Genomic DNA, 24,810 nt, shown 5'->3' with positions numbered 1-24,810 from the left:
ATGACCCTGCCTTAAGGTGCCAGTTTAGGTTGGGTCTGTCGAATGCCCTGAAAGACCTGCTAGTTAACTATCCCTCTTCTGACTCCCTAGACCAGGTTGTGGCTTTAGCGGTACGACTTGACCGACGTCTCAGGGAACAACAACGTGAACGTTTTTGTGTTTTCTCCTCTGACACCCCCATGATGCCTCCCGAGGTTCCGTTGCTTCGTTCTTCCACGGAAGACTCGGAGGTATCTATGCGACTCGGGGCCTCCGTGTCCCCCCAACAACGTAGAGAGTTCCGCAGGAAGAATGGTCTCTGCTTCTATTGTGGGGATGACGAGCATCAAGTGAACACCTGTCCTAGGCATAAGAATAAGCAGCCGGAAAACTTCCGCGCCTAAGTGATCATCGGGGAGGTCACTTGGGCGCACAGGTATTTCCCGTAAATATGAAACTTAATAAAATCTTGCTTCCCTTTCAGGTCTTTTTTGGTGGTAGGTCTGCTACCGGCAGTGCCTTCGTGGATTCAGGGTCGTCTGCTAATATCATGTCTGTGGAATTTGCTAGGTTTCTAGCTATGCCTTTGATTGATTTGCCTAAACCTGTCCCGGTAGTGGGCATCGACTCCACTCCTCTTGCTAATGGTTATTTTACACAGCATACCCCTGTTTTTGAACTCCTTGTTGGCTCCATGCATTTGGAGCAGTGCTCTGTACTGTTGATGCAGGGATTATCGTCCGATTTGGTTTTAGGCCTTCCCTGGTTGCAGTTGCATAATATCACGTGTGACTGGAATACTGGGGATCTTACCAAATGGGGTAATGAATGCTTGACGTCATGTTTTTTTGTTAATTCTATTTCTCCCCCTGAGGAGGTGAACACGCTACCTGAGTTTGTTCAGGAATTCGCTGATGTTTTTCTAAGGAGGCCTCCGAAGTGTTACCTCCTCATAGAGAATACGATTGCGCTATCGATTTGGTACCAGGAGCTAAGCTCCCTAAGGGTAGGATATTTAATCTCTCTTGTCCCGAACGTGAAGCCATGAGAGAGTATATCCAGGAATGCCTGGCCAAGGGTTACATTCGCCCCTCTACGTCTCCGGTAGGTGCTGGCTTCTTCTTCGTAGGGAAGAAGGATGGTGGTCTTAGGCCATGCATTGACTACCGTAACTTGAATAAGGTCACTGTAAGGAACCAGTATCCCCTTCCTTTGATTCCTGATCTCTTTAATCAGGTTCAGGGGGCCCAATGGTTCTCTAAGTTTGATCTACGGGGGGCGTATAACCTTATCCGCATCAAAGAGGGGGATGAGTGGAAGACTGCGTTTAACACGCCCGAAGGTCATTTCGAATACCTCGTCATGCCCTTTGGGTTGTGTAATGCTCCCGCGGTCTTCCAGAATTTCATAAATGAGATTTTATGACATTACCTGGGGGTATTTCTTATAGTGTACCTTGATGACATATTTGTGTTTTCAAAGGACTGGTCCTCCCACATTGAGCATGTCAGGAAGGTGCTCCAGGTCCTTCGGGAAAACAAACTGTTTGCGAAGACTAAAAAATGTGTGTTTGGGGTGCAGGAGATACCATTTTTGGGTCAAATCCTCACTCCTCATGAATTCCGCATGGACCCCGCCAAGGTCCAGGCTGTGGCGGAATGGGTCCAACCTGCCTCCCTGAAGGCGTTACAGTGCTTCTTGGGGTTTGCTAATTATTACAGGAGATTTATTGCTAACTTCTCGGTCATCGCTAAGCCTCTTATGGACCTCACTCGCAAGGGTGCTGATCTCCTCCGCTGGCCTCCTGAGGCTGTCCAGGCTTTTGAGGTCCTTAAGAAGTGCTTTATCTCGGCCCCGGTGTTGGTTCAGCCCAACCAAATGGAGCCATTTATCGTGGAGGTTGACGCGTCCGAGGTGGGAGTGGGGGCTGTCTTGTCCCAGGGTACCAGGTCCCTCACCCATCTCCGTCCCTGTGACTACTTCTCCAGGAAGTTTTCGCCCACTGAGAGTAGCTATGATACTGGCAACCGCGAACTCTTAGCCATTAAATGGGCATTTGAAGAGTGGCGCCACTTCCTGGAGGGGGCTAGGCACCAGGTAACGGTCCTTACCGACCACAAGAATCTGGTTTTCCTAGAATCTGCCCGGAGGCTAAACCCGAGACAAGCTCGATGGGCGTTATTTTTTACCAGATTCAATTTTTGGGTTACCTATAGGGCTGGGTCTAAAAATATTAAGGCTGATGCACTGTCGCATAGCTTCATGGCCAGCCCTCCTTCGGAGGAAGATCCTGCTTGTATTTTGCCTCCAGGTATAATCATTTCCTCTATTGATTCTGATTTAGTCTCTGAAATTGCTGCTGATCAAGGTTCAGCTCCCAGGAACCTTCCTGAGAACAAGCTGTTTGTTCCCCTGCAATTCCGGCTAAGGGTACTTGGGGAAAATCATGACTCCGCACTATCTGGTCATCCAGGCATCCTGGGTACCAAGCACCTCATTGCCAGAAACTATTGGTGGCCTGGGTTGCCTAAAGACGTTAAGGCCTACGTCGCCGCTTGTGAGGTTTGTGCTAGGTCCAAGACTCCCAGGTCCCGACCAGCGGGCTTACTACGTTCTTTGCCCATTCCCCAGAGACCTTGGACCCATACCTCCATGGATTTCATCACAGATTTGCCTCCATCTCAAGGCAAGTCGGTGGTGTGGGTTGTAGTAGACCGCTTCAGTAAGATGTGCCACTTTGTGCCCCTCAAAAAACTACCCATTGCTAAGACGTTAGCTACCTTGTTTGTCAAACACATCCTGCGTCTCCATGGGGTCCCTGTCAATATTGTTTCTGACAGAGGGGTACAATTTGTTTCTTTGTTTTGGAGAGCCTTTGGAGAGCCTTCTGTAAAAAGTTGGAGATTGATCTGTCCTTCTCCTCTGCCTTCCATCCTGAAACTAATGGCCAAACTGAGAGTACTAATCAGTCTCTAGAACAATATTTAAGGTGTTTTATCTCTGACTGTCAATATGATTGGGTCTCATTCATTCCCCTCGCCGAATTTTCCCTTAATAACCGGGTCAGTAACTCGTCAGGGGTCACCCCCTTTTTCTGTAATTTTGGGTTTAATCCACGGTTCTCCTCCGTTTCACCTGGTAGTTCCAACAATCCCGAGGTAGAGGTCGTTCATCGGGAACTGTGCACAGTCTGGGCCCAGGTTCAGAAGAACCTAGAGGCGTCCCAGAGCATACAAAAAACTCCGGCAGATAGAAGACGTTCTGCTAACCCCTTGTTTATGGTCGGGGATCTGGTGTGGCTATCGTCTAAGAACTTGCGCCCGTCCGCTGGGGTATTGGTCAGGAGGTTCCACCTTCATTTCCCCAATAAACCAAGTCCATCTAGAAAGGGTCCGGTGGCCCCTCATAAAAAGGGGGGTACTGTTAAGGATCTGCCAGGCACAGCGTCTGTATCCACGCCCATAGGTAATCAGTCTGCACCTGCTTCTATGTCTGTGAGACTGACTCCATCTTCCACCACTCAGGATGGCAGGCTTAGGAGTGGGAGAGCCTATCACAGCCTGGCCAGACGGAGCTAGCTCCCGCCCTCTGTCTATTTATACCTGCCTTTCCTGTTCCTCCTTGCTTGTGATTCTTGTTTTGTTTCCTGGCCCTGCTGCAGCTTCTTTAACCATTTGACCCTGCTTCATATCGACCCTGGCTTACTGACTACTCTCCTGCTCTGCGTTTGGTACCTCGTACACTGCTGGTTTGACTCGGCTCGTTCACCACTCTTGTTGCTCACGGTGTTGCTGTGGGCAACTGCCCCTTTTCCCTTGCTTCTGTGTACCCTTGTCTGTTTGTCTGTCGGCACTTATTGAGCGTAGGGACCGTTGCCCAGTTGTACCCCGTCGCCTAGGGCGGGTCGTTGCAAGTAGGCAGGGACTGAGTGGCGGGTAGATTAGGGCTCACTTGTCTGTTTCCTTACCCCCATCATTACAGTAGTAGTACTTGAGATGAGTAGGCTATTACCCTTCTCTTTTGTCCATTACCTAGCAAACATAATAGTATGCCATAAACAGAGCTCTGTACTCACAAGCTTTGTTACCACACATTGATACATAGTATGTTTTCTAAATTTGTTCTCATTGGCTCTTTGTGAAGTCAATTATCAATTGACCTATAAAAAAAACTGTTAACTTGGTGATCGCCATCCCTAGAAGAAGCCGGAAATACCAGCGAAACGCACGTCTGGTGTCACAAGCTTTTCATCCAATGTTGTTAGCCCCATAACCACTATGCATCTCTTACAATATCTCTCAATAATAACAAGTAACAAGTTCCTTACCATTGCTCTCCCGCTGCCTCTGTTCTGAACAGGAGCGAGGACACTGCGAGGCGGAGTAGTAGTGCCCGGTGCTCTGACTCTGATCTACTAGAGAGCGCTGAGTATAAAAGAACAATTTAGAGCTATAAGTGCACGGATGAAACTTGAATTCAGTGCACTCACAACTGAAAATAAGGGACTACATCACTATATAATCAGGGTCTGGAATCTTAAAATATAATCTATAATAATTACATGTGAGGTTGTACTTGTCACTCCAGTTAGAATCTAGCCTCTATCACCAGTGCAATATACAGAACGGGAGAAGTGGAAGAATGTGAAAGGAGATGAATTGTGTCTGTGGTCCATGCTATGTGTAAAAAATGCTGGCATAAACTGACACAATTGCTAAATTCTTGCATTTTTTTCCAATTTTGCCCACTTTAGAGAGAAAAAATAAAAATGATATATACTGACAAATGCCACTAAAACAAAGCCCTATCTGTCCTTTAAAAAGAGTGTAAAATTCAAAGATGAACTTTATTCACCTGCAGAGTTACAGTCATCTAAAAAAGCGCATAGCAATTTGATCTGGTCATTTAGCTGTAAAACAGCCTAGTCCTTAACCGGTTAAAGCACAGTGGAAGGGAAATTTGCAAATTTCATTTTTTTTGCAAAAAAACATTTTAATCCATTTTTCCTGTAATACTGAAGGTTTTTACCAGAGAAACACAACTGAATATTTATTGCCCTGATTATGCAGTTTTTAGAAATATCCCACATGTGGCCCTAGTGTGCTATGGGCCTGAAACAAAGGCCCCAGAAGCAAAGGAGCACCTAGAGGATTATTCAGCCTTCCTTTTCTTAAATTATCTTTCAGGCACCATGTCAGGTTAGAAGAGGTCTTGTGGTGTAAAAGCAAAGGAAACCCCCCAAATGTGACTCCATTTGGAAAACTACACCCCTAGAGGAATTCAACTAGGGGTGTAGTGAGCATGTTGACCACACAGGTATTTCATAGATTTCATTAGAATTGGGCAGTGAAAATGAAAAATGTGATTCTTTTCCAATAAGATGTAGCTTTACCTCAGAATTTTTAATTTTTTGAACAAATAAATGAGGAAAATCACCCCAACATTTGTAAAGCAAATTCTCCAGAGTATGGAAATACCCAACATGTGGTCATAAACTGCTGTTTGGGCAAGTCGCATTTGTAAAGCTCCTAAGGTACCAGTACAGTGGAAACCCACAAAAAGTTACTCCATTTTTTGGGCAGTAAAAATGAAAAATGACATTTTTTTCCACTAAGACATAGCTTTAGGTCAAAATGTTTCATTTTCTCATCAAATAAAGGAGAAAAAGCACCACAACATTTGTAAAGCAACTTCTCCAGAGTACGTAAATACCCCATATGTGGTAATAGACCACTGTATGAATACACATCAGGGCTCAGAAGGGAAGGGGCGCCATTTGGCTTTTGGAGAGCAGATTTTGCTGGATTGGTTTTTCTGCACCATGTCGCTTTTGCAAAGCCCCTTAGGTACCAGTACACTGGAAACTACCCAAAAGTGACTCCATTTGGCAAACTACACCCATTGAGGAATTCATCTAGGGGGGTAGTGAGCATTTTGACCCCACAGGTGTCTCATAGCTTTTATTAGAAATGGGCAGTGAAAATGAAAAATTACATTATTTTCCAATAAGACATAGCATTAGCTCAAAATTTTTCATTTTCTCAACAAATAAAAGAGAAAAAGCACCGTAACATTTGTAAAGCAACTTCTTCAGGGAAATACCCCACATGTGGACATAAACTGCTATTTGGACACACAGCAAGGCTCTAAAGGGAAGGAGCGCCATTTAGTATTTGGAGTGGACATTTTACAAGATTCGATTTTTGACACCATGTTGCATTGAGCTATAGTACCAGTACAATGGTACCCCCGAAGAATTACCCCATTTTGGAAACTAGATCCCTCAAAGAATTTATCTAGGGGTGTAGTGAGCATTTTGACCGTACAAGTGTTTTGCAAAAATGAGTAAACAATAGATGTTGCAGATTGAAAATTGACATTTTCCACAGATATGCTATTTCAGTGCCACACGCCATTCCCCTCAAGGCTAGTGGGAGTGGCTATTATTATTTAAACGCACCTGTGCACTTTCCTTCAGCGGCATTTTTGACCTGGCTACGTCCTATTGGGATTATACCAGCCCAATTTGTGAGTATGGCCATTTTTTGTGTTTTTAATCCTATTCTATGTCCCACTTTTTTCTGTGGTGTAGCTTCAAGTTTGGAACAAAAAGTTCCAGTTAGGGACTCGCAAGTGTGGGGATCCGTGACGAGGATTGCGAGCTTGCGTTCTTTTGGCCAAAATTACAACCAATACCCCATGTATTTTCCATGTTTACTTGTATAATATTTACTACTTTTTGGATGCAGCCAGGTCTTCAATGCTGGGAGAGCATGGTGTGTTGCGGTCTGGCATAGCAAGTAGGGCAGCCCGCTCTATGTACTATCATGGCGTTACAAATTGGCTGCTACCAGGCTATATAGGCTGTGCCTCATGATTTATGCATTAGCCCTCCATGTTTTACACACTGCACCCACACTTCATGCATCACTCACGTTCCTGACCCTTTTAGTACTGCCCCCTATATTTTACACTTTATTCACCACTCACTATACTCAGTACTGCCCCCTATATTTCACACATATTATTACTACTTGCACATTATACACTATCCATTAACTTTTTACTACATATCCCATGCACCACACGCCACTCCCCTCAAGGCTAGTGGGAGTGGCTATTATTATTTAAACGCACCTGTGCACTTTCCTTCAGCGGCATTTTTGACCTGGCTGCGTCCTATTGGGATTATACCTGCCCAATTTGTGAGTATGGGCATTTTTTGTGTTTTTAATCCTATTCTATGTCCCACTTTTTTCTGTGGTGTAGCTTCAAGTTTGGAACAAAAAGTTCCAGTTAGGGACTCGCAAGTGTGGGGATCTGTGACGAGGATTGCGAGCTTGCGTTCTTTTGGCCAAAATTACAACCAATACCCCATGTATTTTCCATGTTTACTTGTATAATATTTACTACTTTTTGGACGCAGCCAGGTCTTCAATGCTGGGAGAGCATGGTGTGTTGCGGTCTGGCATAGCAAGCAGGGCAGCGCGCTCTATGTACTATCATGGCGTTACAAATTGGCTGCTACCAGGCTATATAGGCTGTGCCTCATGATTTACGAATTAGCCCTCCATGTTTTACACACTGCACCCACACTTCATGCATCACTCACGTTCCTGACCCTTTTAGTACTGCCCCCTATATTTTACACTTTATTCACCACTAACTATACTCAGTACTGCCCCCTATATTTCATACATATTATTACTACTTGCACATTATACACTATTCATTTACTTTTTACTACATATCCCATGCACCACACGCCACTCCCCTCAAGGCTAGTGGGAGTGGCTATTATTATTTAAACGCACCTGTGCACTTTCCTTCAGCAGCATTTTTTACCTGGCTGCGTCCTATGGGGATTATACCTGCCCAATTTGTGAGCATGGCCATTTTTTGTGTTTTTAATTCAGTGCCCAATGTGTTGTGCCCAGCTTGTACCACCATAGACATAATCCCATAAATTGTTAAGCGTGTTCTCCAGAATACAGTAATTACCCACATGTGGTCATAAATTGCCGTTTGGGCACACCGCCAGGCTCAGTTGGACCATCATTTGGCTTTTGAAGCGCAGATTTTGCTTAGTATTTTGCTGGTATTTCAGCTTATAATGTGGGGGCATATGTAAGCTGGGCGGAGTACATCAGGGTATATGTAAGCTGAGTGAAGTACATCAGGGTATATGTAAGCTTGGCAGAGTGCATCAGGGCATAATAGGATGATGTAATAATTGGGTAAATGAATAATTCATGGATTGGTGTGGTACGCTTTGAACCAATCCTTTATGCACAGGCCGGGTTTCTTGGGTATTATACAAAATATATGCGCTCTAGTATTGCCTAATCTTTGACTTCTTCACTAGCCCTATAAACAGCACAAGGCCCTAAAGTTTCCTCATCCCCTCTGCATCTACAGGGTCCACCTGTGGGGTCCAGCAAATGACGATGTGGGTATTTTGTGAAATTCTACTGGACCTAAAAAATTAGTCTGGGCCGTCACTTAGCATCATTGCGTTTTGAGAGTCATAACGTGTTATTTTTCCGTTGACGGAGCGTTGTGAGGGTTTGTTTTTTGTGGAACGAGCTGTAATTTTTATTCGTTCCATTTTGGGGTACATGCGATTTTTTTTATCACTATTTATTCAATTTTTTGGGAGTTGAGGAAACCAAAAAACAGCAATGCTAGCATGTTTTGTTTTTTTACAGTGTTCACCGTGCAGTATAAACAACATATTAACTTTATTCTGCAGGTCGATACGATTACAGCGACACCAAATTTATATAGTTTTTTTTACGTTCCACTACGTTCCCACAATAAAAATACTCTTTTCTAAAAAAATCATGTTTTAGTATCGCCATTTTCTGACAGCCATAACTTTTTTATTTTTTAGTTGATATTGCTGCGGGAGGGCTTGTTTTATGCGTGACGAACTGTAGTTTCTATTGGTACCATTTGCGTTACTTGCAACTTTTTGATCACTTTTTATTACATTTTTATTTCGACAAGATGACCAAAAAATAAAATGCTGTCATTGTTTTTTATTTAAAAATTTTACGGTGTTCTCCGTGCGGTAAAAATAATGTGATATTTTTTATAGATCAGGCCGTTCCGAACGCGGCGATACCTATTATGTATAGTTTTTTTTCATGTTTTCATTTTTTTTCTAATAATAAACGCGTTGATCAGGGAAACAGGGCGATTGCTGTTTTTATTAGTTAAAACTTTTATTTATTTATTTTTCTTTAACATTTTTTTTTACTTTTTTTTTTACACTTACCGGAGGACTTGAAGATCTGGTCTTCTGATCCCTGGTACAATACACTGCACTACTTACGTAGTGCAGTGTATTGTAACTGTCATTCTTCATGACAGTTAGCCTATTACGTCATGCCTCGGGCAGGACCTAATAGGCTTCCGTACCTGAGCAACCAGGAGGCCTAGCAACGGCTTCCTGGTTGCCATAGCAACTATCGCCACCCGCGATCCATCGCAGGGGGGGGGATACGGGGGGGTACAGAGGGAGCTCCCTCCCTCTGTCAACCACTTCAATGCGGCGGATGCCATTGACAGCTGCATTGAAGGGGTTAAATGGCTGCGATCGGCGATAAATGCCGTCGCAAACCGTTGCAGCGGGATGTCAACTGTGTATTACAGCTGACAGCCGTTGAAAATGAAGGCGCGCACAGCTCCTGTGACGGCTTTATCTACAGGGCGTGACTGTATGCCCTATTGCGCGAATGCACTTTGAATTTGGACGTACAGTCATGCCCAAAAGTGGGAAGGGGTTAAAGGTACCCTTATTTATTTTATTTTTTTGTTCTGTTCTCTCAGAAGCTGTGCTCTGATCATTAATCTCATCATCTACAGATGTGTCCGCACTTACCTTTGTTTGAATTTGGATTTAAAGAGGCTCTGTTACCAGTTTTAGGCATAATTTGGGCGTTCTACGCCTTGAATTACGCCTTAAAAGACGGCTCCATTACGCCTGCAAACATCTGCCCATTGCTTGCAATGGGTTTTACGATGTTCTGTTCAGACGAGGTGCAATTGTACACGTCGCTGTCAAAAGACGGCGCGTAAAAAGACGCCCGCGTCAAAGAAGTGCATGTCACTTCTTGGGATGTTTTTGGAGCCGTTTTTCATTGACTCCATTGAAAAACAGCTCCAATAACGTCAGTAAAAGACGCCGCAAAAATTGTGAGTACTTGCAAAACATCTGAAACTCAGGAGCTGTTTTTGCCTGAAAACAGCTCCGTAATTTCAGATGTAATTTGCTACTGCGTTTGAACATACCCTAATACTTCTCTATCTCCTAACTAATCTAATAAATGCTTTGATGTAGATAACTACTGTGTTGTTCCTTTTTGAAAACCGTTTATTATTGACAAAGTTCTGATCATTTTTAGATTTATGCAAATTTTTCTAAATGCCCAAAAGAATAAGCCCTCATACCGCTCAATTGACGGGACTATAAAAGAGTTATGGCTCTCAGAATATGGCGACAAAACGCAATTTTTTTTAACAATCAGTTTTTTCCTTGCAAAAGTAGTAAAACAAGAAAAAACAATAGAAGCTTGGTATCACAGTAATTGTATTGACCAGCAGAAAAAAGTTACTATGCTATTTTTACCGCACGGTGAACGCCGTAAAAACAGACCTCCCAAAAGATTGAGGAATCGCTGTTTTTTTCCTATTAAACCCCACCAATATACATTTTATGGTATAATGGTGCCGTGAAATTCTACAACTCGTCCCGCAAAAAACATGCCCTCATACGGCAATATTGATAGAAAAATATTATAAGTAATATAAGTTATGGCTTTTGGAAGGTGGGGAGGAAAAAACGAAAGTGAAAATCAGAAATATGGCTGTGGCGGGAAAGGGTTAAAACCCAAATTCATAAAATGTCTGTAGGGAAAATAGGTGCCACGTGCATGTTATAAGTTTGGTACACATTTATGAGATGCCTATCATGCTGAATTTTCAAGAAAACCATACAAATACTAGTATAGAAAACCTGTTACACGGGTTTGCTAGCAAAAGGAATGATGATAAGTATTTTGTAAAAAATATTATAAAAAAAAATAAGTGTATTTTAAAACCTAATTACCAAAATTTGAAACCTAAGAAAAGTGCAGAAGCGTTTGTTTGCTGAATAATAGATTATTTACCCAGGGTAAAGGTATAATGTAGTAGATGTTACCTGCAGTCCTATGTAACATCACAGATAACACAGTGATAACGCTCAGAGTAAAGATAATGTAGTAGATGTTACCTGCAGTCCTTTGTAACACCACAGATAACATAGTAATAACTCTCTGAGTACAGATAATGTAGATGTTACCCGCAGTCCTATGTAAGGCTCTATTCACACGACAGGGTCCGAGTATTGGCCGATAAAAACTGCCGTTTTGGTCAGTTTTTCTTGGCCGTTTTGCATATTTTCCGGGCCGTGTTTACGTTTTTAACGGCCGATTTTGACCCATTTTGCATCCGTTTTTTTTCCCTGTCTGTTTTAAAAATGGATGAATTTCATTTGTACATTTTCTACCACACACTTCCATCTGTAGATAATGCCACACCCTGCCCTCTGTAGATAATGCCACACACCGCCCTCTGTATATAATGCCACACCCTGTCCTTTGTAGATAATGCCATACACTGCCCTCTATAGATAATGCCACACACTGCCCTCTATAGATAATGCCACAGCCCCCCTGTAGGTAATGCCACACAGACATAGGTAGTGCCACAGACCCCGTTGTAGGTAGTGCATACAGACCCCCTTATAGGTAATGCCTCACACAGACCCCCTTGTAGGTAATGCCACACAAAGCGCCACTCTAGATAATGCCACACACTGCCCTCTATAGATTCTACCACAGCCCCCCTGTAGGTAATGCCACACAGACATAGGTAGTGCCACAGACCCCGTTGTAGGTAGTGCCACACAGACCCCCTTATAGGTAATACCACACACAGACCCCCTTGTAGGTAATGCCACACAAAGCGCCACTCTAGGTAATGCCACACACAGCTCCCCTGTAGGTAATGCCACACACAGTCCCCATTTAGGTAATGCCACACAGCCCCCTGTAGGTAATGCCACACAGCCCCCCTGTAGGTAATGCCACACAGCCCCCCTGTAGGTAATGCCACACAGCCCACCTGTAGGTAATCCCACACAGCCCCCCCGTAGGAAGTGCTACGCAGAACCCTTGTACATAGCCACCCCCCATAGATGACACCCCCCCTACCTTCCTGTAGGGGACCACTACAGGAAAAGTCCCTGACTTCAATGTACACATATGGACAGTGAAGTCACTGACTTTTCCTGGATCAGAATCACCGGCCACAGCGCTGGGGATTCCGCTTAAGAAGACCCTAACTTCACTGTCCATATATGGACAGGGAAGTCAGGGACTTTTCCTGGAGCGGAATCCCCGGACGCAGCTGTGGTCGGAGATTAGGGATTCAGCTCCTACAGGGAGCAATAAAATACCCTCCTCCTCCTCACATGAACTTCGCACTGTGAGGAGGAGAAGAGAGCGAGCGAGCGGCAGAATGCACGGCCGTCACTCGGATCACATCTTCCTGACAGGCTTCTTGCAGATCGGGCTGTGGGCCGAGTTAACTGTGCAACTGCCTCGGAAACCACATAGTGTCCTCTCAACTGTACCTCGGACACCATGTCCTTGCCAATTATATATAAGATAATAATTATTATAATAAGTTCTAGAACACAGTTACAATTTCAACTTGGTAACCTAAAGTTCCAAAACAGTAATGCATCACCCTCCGCCTCTGAGATTGTCAAATTAATTGTTTGATGCTTTAAGTCCCCCTTTTATATTTGTAACTAGGTTCTTGACTTTTAATTTAAAATATTCTAGTATTTTGTGTCTACTACTCTATGTGTCTCCATGGTTACAGACAGGGAAGTACAGCCAGTACTGCTCGAAAAGGCCCACTTCCTCTTAGTAAAACATGGGGCCTGGCTGCTATAATTCAGCTTCAGGCACTGGCCCTTTAATTACACTGCTGTTTCTCCTGTACTGTTTAGTAGGCTGTGTGCAGCACGGAGGAGGGGCAGGACCTCATCACACAACTGCTCACTGGATATATGAAGGTAGAGGAGGCAGCCGGACTGTATGCAGGGTTAGGGAGACTACAGAATGGTAGGCAGGAGTAATAGAATCATAGTTTGTAAAGTCAAAAAAAGACACAAGTCCATCCATTTTAGCCTACCATTTTGCAATATTGATTCAGAGGAAGGCAAATCACCCATGACGCAAAAGTCAATTTTCCTTATCTTAGGGAAAAATTATTTACCGACTCCAATATGGCAATCAGAATAAATACCTGGCTCAATGGCGTATATACAGGCATCTAGTGAACATAACTTGGAATATTATTACACTCAAGAAAGGCAAAAGGCATCCAGGCCCCTATTGAACTCTTTCAGTGAATTCACCATAACAATTTCATCTGGTAGAGAGCTTCATAGTCTCAATGCTCTTACAGTAAATAATCCCCTTCTATGTTTATGTAGAATCCTTCTTTTCTCTAGACCAGGGGTCTCAAATTCGGCCGGGTAAGTGGGCCACATATAGAAAAAATTAGAAGTTGACGGGCCGCATATCAACAATCCAGTTTTCCAGTTGAAGTGTCGCTAAATGCAGTCTGGCGGCTGAATTGGCAGCGTTTGGCAGACACACAAATGTCAAAATTGGGCAGTCCCTTTTAAGATAGTGCCACAGAGCCCTCTGTAGATAATGCCACAGTGCCCTCGGTAGATAATGCCACAGTGCCCTCGGTAGATAATGCCACACACCCCTATATAATGCCAGTGTCCTCTGTAGATACTGCCACACCCCCACCCATAGATAATGCCACAGTGCCCTCTGTAGATACTGCCACAGTGCCCTCTGTAGATGCTGGCACAGTGCCCTCTGTAGATGCTGCCACAGTGCCCTCTGTAGATGCTGCCACAGTGCCATATATGGACAGTGATGTTCGGAGCTTGCCCAGAGCTGGAGTCCCGGAGCAGAGCCACTTCTAGCACTCTGCCTGGGACTCCAGCTGTGCTCCTAACATCACTGTCCAGCTCTGGGGAAGCCCTAGACATTGCTGTCCATATATGGACAGAAATGTCAGGGAATTCCACAGAGTCCCGGAGCAGAGCCTATACTAGCGCTCTGTCCAGGGCTAAGCTCTGGGGAAGACCCAGACAACACTGTCCATATATGGACAGCGATGTCAGGGAATTCCACAGAGTCCCAGAGCAGAGCCTGTACTAGCGCTCTGCCCGGGACTCCACTCTGGGGAAGACCCTGACAACACTGTCCATATATGGACAGCGATGTTAGGGAATTCCACAGAGTCCCGGAGCAGAGCCGATACTAGCGGCTCTTTGTCCCGCGGCCGCAGATGACAGCCTCAGGGGCCGCATGTTTCCCGCGGACCGCGTGCTTGAGACCCCTGCTCTAGACGTAAAGGATGCACCCTTGTTATGGTTACAGTCTATGGCATAAATAGATCATGAGAGAGATCTCTGTATTGACCTTTGATATAATAAATCATATAAATCATATAGACTAGTGATTTATAAAGTGGTTGAACTATATTCTCATTATGTGCATTTATGCCCCTTTTGATGTGCCCCATGATCTTATGTGCATTGGCAGCAGTTGCCTGACACTGGTTGCTACAGTTAAGTTTACAGTCAACTAAAATTACTAAGTCATTTTTCATGTCTTTTTTACCCAGTGTTTAGTATATAATAAAGACATGTATTTTCCTTTTCCCAAGTGCATAACCTTACATTTATCAGTGTTAAAACCTCACTTGACTCTAACTTCTCCAGATCCATTTATAATATAATACTGTACTTGTTCGTGTTAATTCCTGAAGGAATTATGTGGCCGATTTTTTTATCTACAAAAACTCTGCGTGAACAGGGCCTAAAAGTGATTTGCTGAGTTTGGAAAATAACTTTGGTCACAAATAATATCAACCAACAGATGTTACCAGGGAGCACCTATTCCTATCTACAGGAAAATTATTTTTTCTGTAAATAGGGTTTTTTTTTGTCTTTTTTTCTTTTTTAATGCAAAACCAGGAAAATACTTACATCTTCTGCGTAGGTACTGTGATGCACTTTATAACGGAAACTTGGTTCGGAGACATTTGTATATGATTTTTTTACCAAGGCTTTATTTGTATAGTATTGAACAAATCGAGTTCTCCTCACAAGCAAGTGCAAAACGAAGCACATTAACTCCAGGAATATGGAGATTAGGAAGAAGATAATGGTGCTCTCTTTCTCATCTTGTAGCAGAAGTTTGGTGAATATTCGGCTAAGAGAGATTATTACTCCAGCAGTACCTGTAATGTGAAATTGAAAGGGTTTCTGTCAGTGTCACATAGTTGAAAAGGTTGAAAAAAGATACAGGTACACAAAGTCCAACCTATAATCCACAGTGTTGATCAGGATGAAGGAAAAAATGTTTTGAGGCAAATGACAATTGCTCTTTATTAGGGGAAAATTTACTTCTCTACTCCAAATATGGTAATCTAGTACCTATAGATGTTACTCAAGATGATCAAACCATTAATAAACTTACTCAAGATGATCAATCTATTAAACTTTTAATAAAATAAGTTGTATGGTACAATATGAACACATATGTTTCTTTGATTTAAACGTTACTTACCTATGTGGTGTAATAGTACTCTCAATAAAAAAATTGATGTTTCACAAGTTTATAACAGATTCCTCAGATAGGGAAAGACCTTAGGCTACATTCACACAACAGTGTAAAATGCCCGTCACACAGCTGTTTTCAGAACAATGAAGTTCTATGGGTTCTATGGAGCAAACCACTCCTGCTAAATGTGAGCTCCAAAAGTCAAATGGCGCTCTTTCCCTTCTAAGCCCTGTCGTGTGTCCAAACAGCCGTTTATGACCACATGTGGGTTGTTGTTTTAATCTGGAGAAATTACTTTACAAATATGGCAGCGCCTTTTCTTCTTTAGTCCTTGTGGAAATGAGAAAAAATTTGCTAAACCTATATTTTCTTTGAAAGAATGTAGATTTTAATTTTGACAACCTACTTCCAATAATTTCTGCAAAAAACCTGCATGGTCAAAATGCTCACTATACCCCTAGATAATTTCCTTGAGGGGTATAGTTTCCCAAATAGCGTCACTTTTGGGGGATTTCCACTGTTTTGGCAATGCAAGAGCCCTTCAAACCTAACATGGTGCCTAAACTATTTTCTAATAAAAAGGAGGCCCCAAAATCCACTAGGTGCTCCTTTGCTTCTGAGGCTGGTGCTTCAGTCCATTAGCACACTAGGGCCACATGTGGAATATTTCTAAAAACTGCAGAATATGGCCAATAAATATTGAGTAGCATTTCTCTGGTAAAACCTTCCGTGTTACAAATTTTTTTAAATTAAACATGGATTTCTGCAAAAAAAAAACAAGGCAATCTGTAAATTTCACCTTTACTTTGCTTTAATTCCTGTGAAACATCTAAAGGGTTAAGAAACTTTCTAAATGCTGTTTTGAATACTTTGATGGGTGAAGTTTTTAAAATGGCTTAGTCAGGGTTTCTAATATATAAAGCCCTCAAAGCCACTTCACAACTGAACTGTCCCCTGTAAAAATAGCCTTTTGAAATTTTCTTGAAAATGTGAGAAATTGCAGCTAAAGTTCTAAACCTTGTAACGTCCTAGAAAAATAAAATGATATTCAAAAAATGATGCCGATCTAAAGTAGACATATGGGGATGTTAGTTAGCAACAATTGTATGTGGTATAACTGCCTGTCTTACAAGCAGATACATTTAACTTTAAAAAAATACTAATTTTTGCAATTTTTCACAAAATGTTGGTGTTTTTCACAATTAAATACTGAATGTATCAAGCAAATTTTGCCAGTAACATAAAGTCCAATGTGTCACGAGAAAACAATCTCAGAATCGCTTGGATACGTGAAAGCATTCCGAAGTTATTACCACATAAACTGAAACATGTCAGATTTGAAAAATGAGGCTCTGTCAGGAAGGTCAAAAGTGGCCAAAGCGGGAAGGGGTTAATGCCCATTTTTTCCACTGTCGGGTGAATGTAGCCTTAGACTATATTCACACGACAGTGAAAAACGGCCGTGTGACGGCTTTTCTTTGAACGGCCGTCACACGGCCGTTTTCAGAACAATGATGTTATATGGGTGCATTCACACAGCCGGTTTATTAACGGCCCGTGCATAGTGGTCGTCAAAAAATAGTACATGTCCTGTTTTTGGCAATTTTCTTGGCCAGATGGCCCCCATTGAAGTCAATGGATCCGTTTTTAACGGCTGTCAATACATGTAACAACTGTTAAAAACAGATCTGTGACATAGGGATTCAAGAGGCAAGGGAACTATTGGTATCCTTGCTGGCTATCGGAAGCGCGATGACATATACTCACCGATGCAGCGCTCTTCAGGTATGGTCCCTAGTCTCACCGGTTCTGATAAGGCGACAAGATGACGTCATCGCGCCGCTTTCGCAGAACCCGTGAGACTAGGGACCACACGTGAAGTAGACGGCGGTGCATTGGTAAGTATGTAGGGCATTCAGGCGGAATTAAATGTCGGGTATTGTTGCGCTCACTACAAGGGAGAATCACTTACAGGGGGCATTGTTGTCAGGTGTAGCAAATTTTTCGGGACTGTCTTGAATATACAGAGAAAGTCCCAGAAGATTCCACAGGGAGGGGGTGCTTTGTTTGGAGAGGTGTGTGCGTCATCATCTACAGGGGGGCTGTGTGCCATCATCTACAGGGGGGATTTTGTGCCATCATCTACAGGGGGGCTGTGTGCCATCATTTACAGGAGGGCTGTGTGCCATCATCTACAGGGGTGCTGTGTGGCATAATCTGTAGGGGGTCTGTGTAGCATCCTGGCTGTGGTTTCAGCACGGATGGAGGTCGGTGCAGCAGTTAGCACCAGACGTGGCGGGCAGCACAAGATGTGGCAGAAGACACTGGAAGTGGCAGAAGACACTGGACGTGGCAAACAACAGCAGGTGCAGTAGACACGACTCCAACACTAGTAGGCACAGGAACTAGAACACAGCACGGGATACAGGGACATGTAACAGGGCACGGGTAACAACTGGAATGGGAAACACTAAGGGACCATTTGCAAACAGATTTGGGATAAACTAACAACGCTCAGGCAAGAAACAGAAGGGCTGGGGCCATCTTATAGACCAGGAAATCATGTGGATTGATGATGATGATCGTTTTCTTGTGCGCCCGCTGGCCATTTAAAAGCAGGCACTAGCGTGCGAGCGCAACCTGTGGGACACAGCAGACCGGAGCGGAAAAGAACACTGGCGTCTCCTAGGAGGCAGATGGGGACCAGCGCTCACGGATCCATGGACGCGATTTAGTCATTGAGCGGACTGAAGGTAGGTAAGGTTCTTGTGGTCGGTGTAGACAAAGATGGGGTGAGCTGCCCCCTCTAGAAGATGTCTCCACTCCTCCAGAGCCAATTTGATGACCAGTAACTCCCAATCTCCAATAGAGTAATTGCACTCTGCAGAAGAAAAAAGCCTTGAGTAGTAGTCACATACTACTGCCTTTCCTTTGGAGCTCCTCTGGAACAGAAGTGCACCTGCACCAACAGAGGAAGCGTCCAACTCCAATGAGAACTGCAGAGATACGTCAGGATGATGGAGGATCGAGGCAGAAGTGAAGGCTTTCTTGAGGCTAATAAATACGGACTCTGCCTCTGGAGTCCACACCTTGGCGTTCACACCCTTCTTGGTAAGGGTAGAGATGGGAGCCGTCAGAGATGAGAAATTTGGAATAAACTGCCCGTAGAAATCGGCTAATCCCAGGAACCGCTGTATGGCCCTTAGGCCTTGGGGACGTGGCCATTCCAGGACAGACTTTAGTTTCTCAGGATCCATCTTAAGACCTTGATCCGAGATGCTGTAGCCCTGTAAGGGCAAAGACCTCTTTTCAAAGACGCACTTCTCCAACTTAGCATATAAGCGATTCTCCCTTAGTCGCAGAAGAACCTGACAGACATGCCTCCGATGGGTCATCAGATCTGGGGAGAAAATCAAAATATCATCGAGATAAACTACAACACACATATAGAGGAGATCTCGGAAGATATCATTGACGAATTCCTGAAATACTGCGAGAGCGCTACACAGTCCGAAGGGCATCACTAGGTATTCGTAGTGCCCATCACGGGTATTAAATGCCATCTTCCATTCATCACCCCGGCGAATCCGGATTAGGTTATAAGTCCCCCGTAGGTCTAGCTTATTAAAATTTTTGGCTCCTCGTATGCGATCAAACAGCTCAGATATAAGTGGCAACGGGTATTTGTTCTTGACCGTGATCTGGTTGAGACCACGGTAGTCAATGCAAGGTCGAAGAGATCCGTCTCTCTTCTTAACGGAGAAGAAGCCGGCCCCAGCCAGGGAGTAAGATTTTCGTATAAAACCGCTCTCCAAATTCTCCTTGATATAGGCTGACATAGATAAAGTCTCTGGCAAGGAAAGAGGATATACCCCTCCACGGGGAAGAGAAGCATTTGGAACCAGTTCAATGGGACAGTCATAATTCTGATGTGGAGGCAACGTCTCAGCCTCTCGCTTGCAGAAGACATCCGCAAAACTGGCATACTGAGATGGTAGAGCGGAGAGTGACTGAGGCAGAGGGGGCATAACAGGACGGACTTGTGACAGGCAATGGCTATGGCATCTGGAACCTCATTGAAGAATTTCTCCAGAACTCCGGTCAAGAACCGAGGCGTGCAGGCGAAGCCATGGCAGGCCCAGCAGGATAGGATTGATAGCCTTAAGTAGTACAAGGAAGGCGATCTTCTCTGAGTGAAGAGCTCTGACCCGTAGTGTCAACGACTCCGTGATGAACACAATCGGATTGGGCAATGGTAGGCCATTCACGGAGGCAACAGCCAGGGGTCTCTCCAGAAGAGCTGTGGGTAGATGTAAACGATCCACTAGATCCTGCTGGATGAAATTAGCAGCTGCTCCGGAGTCAAGATAGGCGATGGCCACAGGAATCGATAATTTGGTAGAGGTTTTAACGTTTGGAGACGTCCCACCTAGAATTGCCTCTTCAACCAACCCTAGGTACTGGAGTTTCCCGGTTTCTGTGGGCATTGCCGCACAAAATGACCCTTAAGGCCACAATACATACATAGTCCAGAGGAGCGTCTGCGCTGCTTCTCCTGTTCAGACAACCGGACTCTGTCTACCTGCATGGGTTCTTCAGGTAGAGCACTAGGGGAAGGAAATAGTGGTCTCTAGACCGAGGGTCCTGGTCTGTGGACCCGGCTCTCCTATCGAACCTCTTGAGTGCGCTCCCGGATTTTCATATTAACTCGAGTGGCTAACAGGACATCCAAGGTAGAAGGAAGGTCGCGGGCTGCCAGTTCGGCCTTGATGTGAGAGGACAGTCCCTGCCAGAAGGTCGCCACCAGTGCCTCATTATTCCATGCCAGCTCGGCTGCCAGGGTACAGAAGGAGATAGCATACTCCCCTACTGTGGAACCCTCTTGCTTGAGGGTCAACAGAATAGCTGCGGCAGAGGATGTTCGACCCGGCTCCTCGAACACGGCACGAAAGGACTGCAGGAACAAGGCTAGGTCCGAGGATACATGACCTTGTTGCTCCAAGATTGGGTTTGCCCATGTGAGGGCCTTGCCAGCAAGAAGGGAGATGATAAATGCTACCTTGGGGAAGAGATGAGCCCGTAGCCTAAAATGAACTGTGCATTGATTAATAAATCCTCTACATGCTCAGGGATCACCGTCGTAGCAAGGAGGAAGAGGCAGAGGAACTGTGGATCCAGAACAAACAGGAGGAGAAATGGGCCGTGGCACAGCAACAGCCTCTGGAGGAAGAACCGGAGGTGGAACAGTGAGTAGATCCAGATGGACCAAGATAGAATTCACAGCCTCAAAGAGTTGATCCTGACGTGTGCGTAGGTCATGCATCTCCGTCTATATCTTCTGGACTGCGGTCTTGGGCTGGCAAGCGGGTTCCATGGCCTGAGCGTACTGTCATGATCACAGGGTATGTGGACCCACTAGGCCGCATCCGTCGTAGCAGAGAGGCAGCTGACCAGATAACAGTCTATACAAAATGTTTATAGCAGTTCGTAACACTTGGGTACATGAACTAGTCCAGACAGTGTCTGTGGCTTCAGCACAAATGGAGGTTCGTGCAGCAGGTAGCGCCAGACAAGGCAGACAGTACAAGATGTGGAAGAAGACACTGGACGTGGCACTAGACACTGGACGTGGCAGAAGACACTTGGACGTGGCAGAAGACACTTGGACGTGGCAGAAGACACTTGGACGTGGCAGAAGACACTGGACGTGGCAAACGACAGCAGGTGAAGTAGACACGACTCCAACACCAGTAGGCACAGGAACTAGAACACAGCACAGGATACAGGGACTGGTAACAGGGAAAGGGTAACAACTGGAACGGGAAACACTAAGGGACCATTTGCGAGACAGACTTGGGATAAACTAACAACGCTCAGGCAAGGATCAGAAGGGCTGGAGCCATCTTATAGACCAGGAAATCATGTGGATTGATGATGATGATCGTTTTCATGTGCGCGCTGGCCCTTTAAGAGCGGGCACGAGCATGCGCACGCACTCTATGGGACACAGCAGACCGGAGCGGAAGTGAGCGCTGGCATCTCCTAGGAAAGCGATGGGGACCAGCGCTCACAGATCCATGGCTGCGGGCGTCTGGAGGTGAGTAAACCCGACGGCCCGTGGCCATGGACGCTACACCCAGGTTTGATAACCTTTGCTTGGTACTGCAATCCAACTATTCCCTTAATTACCTTGTTTACCCTTCTTTGCACCCGTTCTAGTTCAGCCATGTCCTTCTTATACACAGGTGCCCAAAATTGTACACAATATTCCATATGTGGTCTGACTAGTGATTTGTATAGAGACAAAACTATGTTCTTGTCATGTGAATCAGATCTGCCTGGCACTGATGGCTTTAGGTAAATGTACTGTCCACCAATATCCCCAAATCTTTTTCAGTGATAGTTTACCCAGTGTTTTATAATTTAATGCATAATTTTAAAATCTTTTTCCTCGGCCTAAGTATTTATCTACATTAAACATTATTTGCCATTTCTCTGCCCAAACCTCCAGCTTCCCCAAATCCCTCTGTAGTGTTACATTATCCTCCTCTGTGTTGATTACTTAAAGGAACAGTGTCACCACAATTTTTTTTTTAATATGTTAAAGATGTTAGTGCTTTATTAAAAACGTTTGGATTAATTTGTGTGTTTGTGTGTTACTTTTTCTTATTTTTACACTTTTTCTTCCCTATGGGGGCTGCCATTTTTTTTTCCATTTCTGTATGTGTCGATTAACGACACATACAGACATGGAATACGGCAGCTCCAGTCCCATAGGGACTGCGAACGGGGCCCGTTCCATCCACTAACATGTACGCCGCTGTGTGGGAACGGCGCATGCGCCGCTCCCACACAGTTCAATTTGAAATGCGCGCCGTCCGGCGCCATTTTCCTGTGGACCGGAAGTCGCGGCCGGACAGTAAGATTACTACTTCCGGTCGCGGCTTCCGGACTTGTGCACATGGAGCAGCGGCAGCAGACGGAGCGGATGGACCGGAGGGAGCGGCGGCGACTGGAGCAGGTAAGGGATTTCTATGTATGTTTGTGTTTCAGTGTGTGTTTACTACTGTATGTAAACCTTCTACACTGTGTGTTAGCTCAAAAAATGGCGACACACAGTGTAGGAGGTTAGACCGTTCAAACCCCTCGTTTCTCCCGGCACTAGCCAGGATAAAGGAGGGGGGGATGCTGAGAGCTCACTAGAGCGAGGGCTTTTTACCCAATTTTGCAGCATAAAGCAATGTGGTTGCTTTACCACATGCAATGCTGCAATTTTGGGAATGGCTCCATCTAGTGACCAGCAATGGGAAATATTATAAATTAGAATCCAATTGAATCCAATTTATAATATTTCCTGACTCGTGAAAAAAAAAAAAATTAGAACAATGTTTAATCACCTATACACTAATTGTTTAACTAAAAAAAAAACAAAACATGTTTTGCTGGCAACACATTCCCTTTAACAGAGCTTAGTATGATCTGCAAATACTGAAATTATACTCTGTAAACCCTCTACAAGGTCATTTAGAAATATATTAAATAGAAGAGGGCCCAATACTGACCCCTGTGGAACACCACTGGTAACTGCAACCGACTCAGAATGTACCATTAGTCTTCTAAAGTAACGTAACCTAAAGTCACTGACACTGCCCACTTGAAACCAACGCACACCCCCACACTCGCCCAGCTGTTTGTTTTAAATAGTTTTTGCCACTAAGCTGCTCTTGGCTGCTGTTTTCAGTAAGGTCTCTGGCTTCAGTAAGGTCTCTGGCTGCAGACACGATACTGCTGTCAGGTATATAAAAACAATAAAATACTACCAGTGGTAAGGTTGCTGTTATAAACAGGTTTATCTGAAATCACACATTTTCAAACCATTTTTTCTAACAATAATTAATACAACTCACATTTGAACGAGGAGAGAAAAAGCCACGGCGCCACTTGGTATGGATCAAGAAGGTAATGCAAGAGGGTGAAGAACATAAATGCTCACCGTGTGAGTTAGAAGAGTAGAGCACTGGGGTCCACGGGGTAGCTGCTGCCAGATCCGGGCCGGTCGCCAAGGAGACCGCTTGGGTACGAGGATTGCAGATAAAAAATGAGGATCTATACGGCGCTGCTAATAGTTGCGGACAGATACGATTACTGAGATCGGGTGAATAGTTTTGTAAAAAACTGTTTTAATTGCAACGCGTTTCAGCACCGAACCGGCGCTTTCATCAGGCATGAGATTACAGAAGAAAAGAGACAAGTTTATATAGCGCCAGTTCAGACTGGATAATTGCACAAAAAACCGCGAAAATGCAGCAGCGGGTCAAAGTTCAAAAGTACAATCCAATAAAACATATCATAATATAAATACATAAAGGACAGATAAAAAGTGTATATAATAAAAGGCTGTGTACTCTACAAAAAAATGTTTTGGAGCGTAGCAAGTTTAAAAAGAAAAATGTGTAAAATAATATCATAGTTTGATTAATTTTATTGACAGGAAAAATGTGGATGGTGACATCAGGAAAATGGGGTGGGTAAACGTTGTTTGGATAAGGGTTGTGTGTATTGTTAGGGAGTACTACTGTATGTTATGTTTTGTTTACATGTCGCCACGGGAACCAAAAGGGTAACGGAAGCCGACGCGCTCCAATCAATCCTAACACTGATTTAGCCACGTCAGTTCTGGATATTACTTATGCAGCGACGTCTTTTTTAGGCCTCCCTTCCCAGTTAGTCAGACCTCCATTAACTCCCACTATTGTGAGCAAGGACGTATTAATTCCATACATCATGAGCCCCAAAGCTCAAACTATCACCAGTTTCTTTCCCAAAATTCAAAAAATTTCCACCAAAAGGAAACTAGGTACAGACCCAGAGGACGAAGAGGAGGTAAAAAACGCCATAAAACATCATCAATCTCTCACCAAAAAGAGGAACCTGGTCCAGCAACAATAAAAATATTTAATTTATCGCTACACTCTCTAAACACACATGAATGTAGCCTTTTGAACAAAGGTCTTTCATTTTGTCCCACATCCTCAACTAACAATTTTGAGCTTTTTATGGACCTCAACAGGTTCACGAGGAAGCTCACCCTCACCAGACATTTTGCCATGACCAAATC

The 24,810-nt window shown here is 44.2% G+C and overlaps 1 protein-coding gene across 4 annotated transcripts in view; it reads right to left on the bottom strand.

The window, feature by feature from the left end:
* Positions 1–24,810, bottom strand: part of SLC29A4 (solute carrier family 29 member 4) — a 474,130-nt gene that overhangs the window by 244,431 nt on the left and 204,889 nt on the right. For all 4 annotated transcript variants that reach the window (XM_075830001.1, XM_075830000.1, XM_075829999.1 and 1 more), the window contains one exon: positions 15,116–15,369. In XM_075830001.1, coding sequence (XP_075686116.1) covers positions 15,116–15,369 — 254 coding nt within the window. The remainder of the gene's footprint in view (positions 1–15,115; positions 15,370–24,810) is intronic.

This window comes from Rhinoderma darwinii, chromosome 6, assembly GCF_050947455.1.
Source record: "Rhinoderma darwinii isolate aRhiDar2 chromosome 6, aRhiDar2.hap1, whole genome shotgun sequence".
In the NCBI taxonomy this organism is placed as follows: Eukaryota; Metazoa; Chordata; class Amphibia; order Anura; family Rhinodermatidae; genus Rhinoderma; species Rhinoderma darwinii.
Note: the sequence above shows the minus strand (reverse complement) of the source record. Positions and strands in the feature narration are given on the sequence as shown.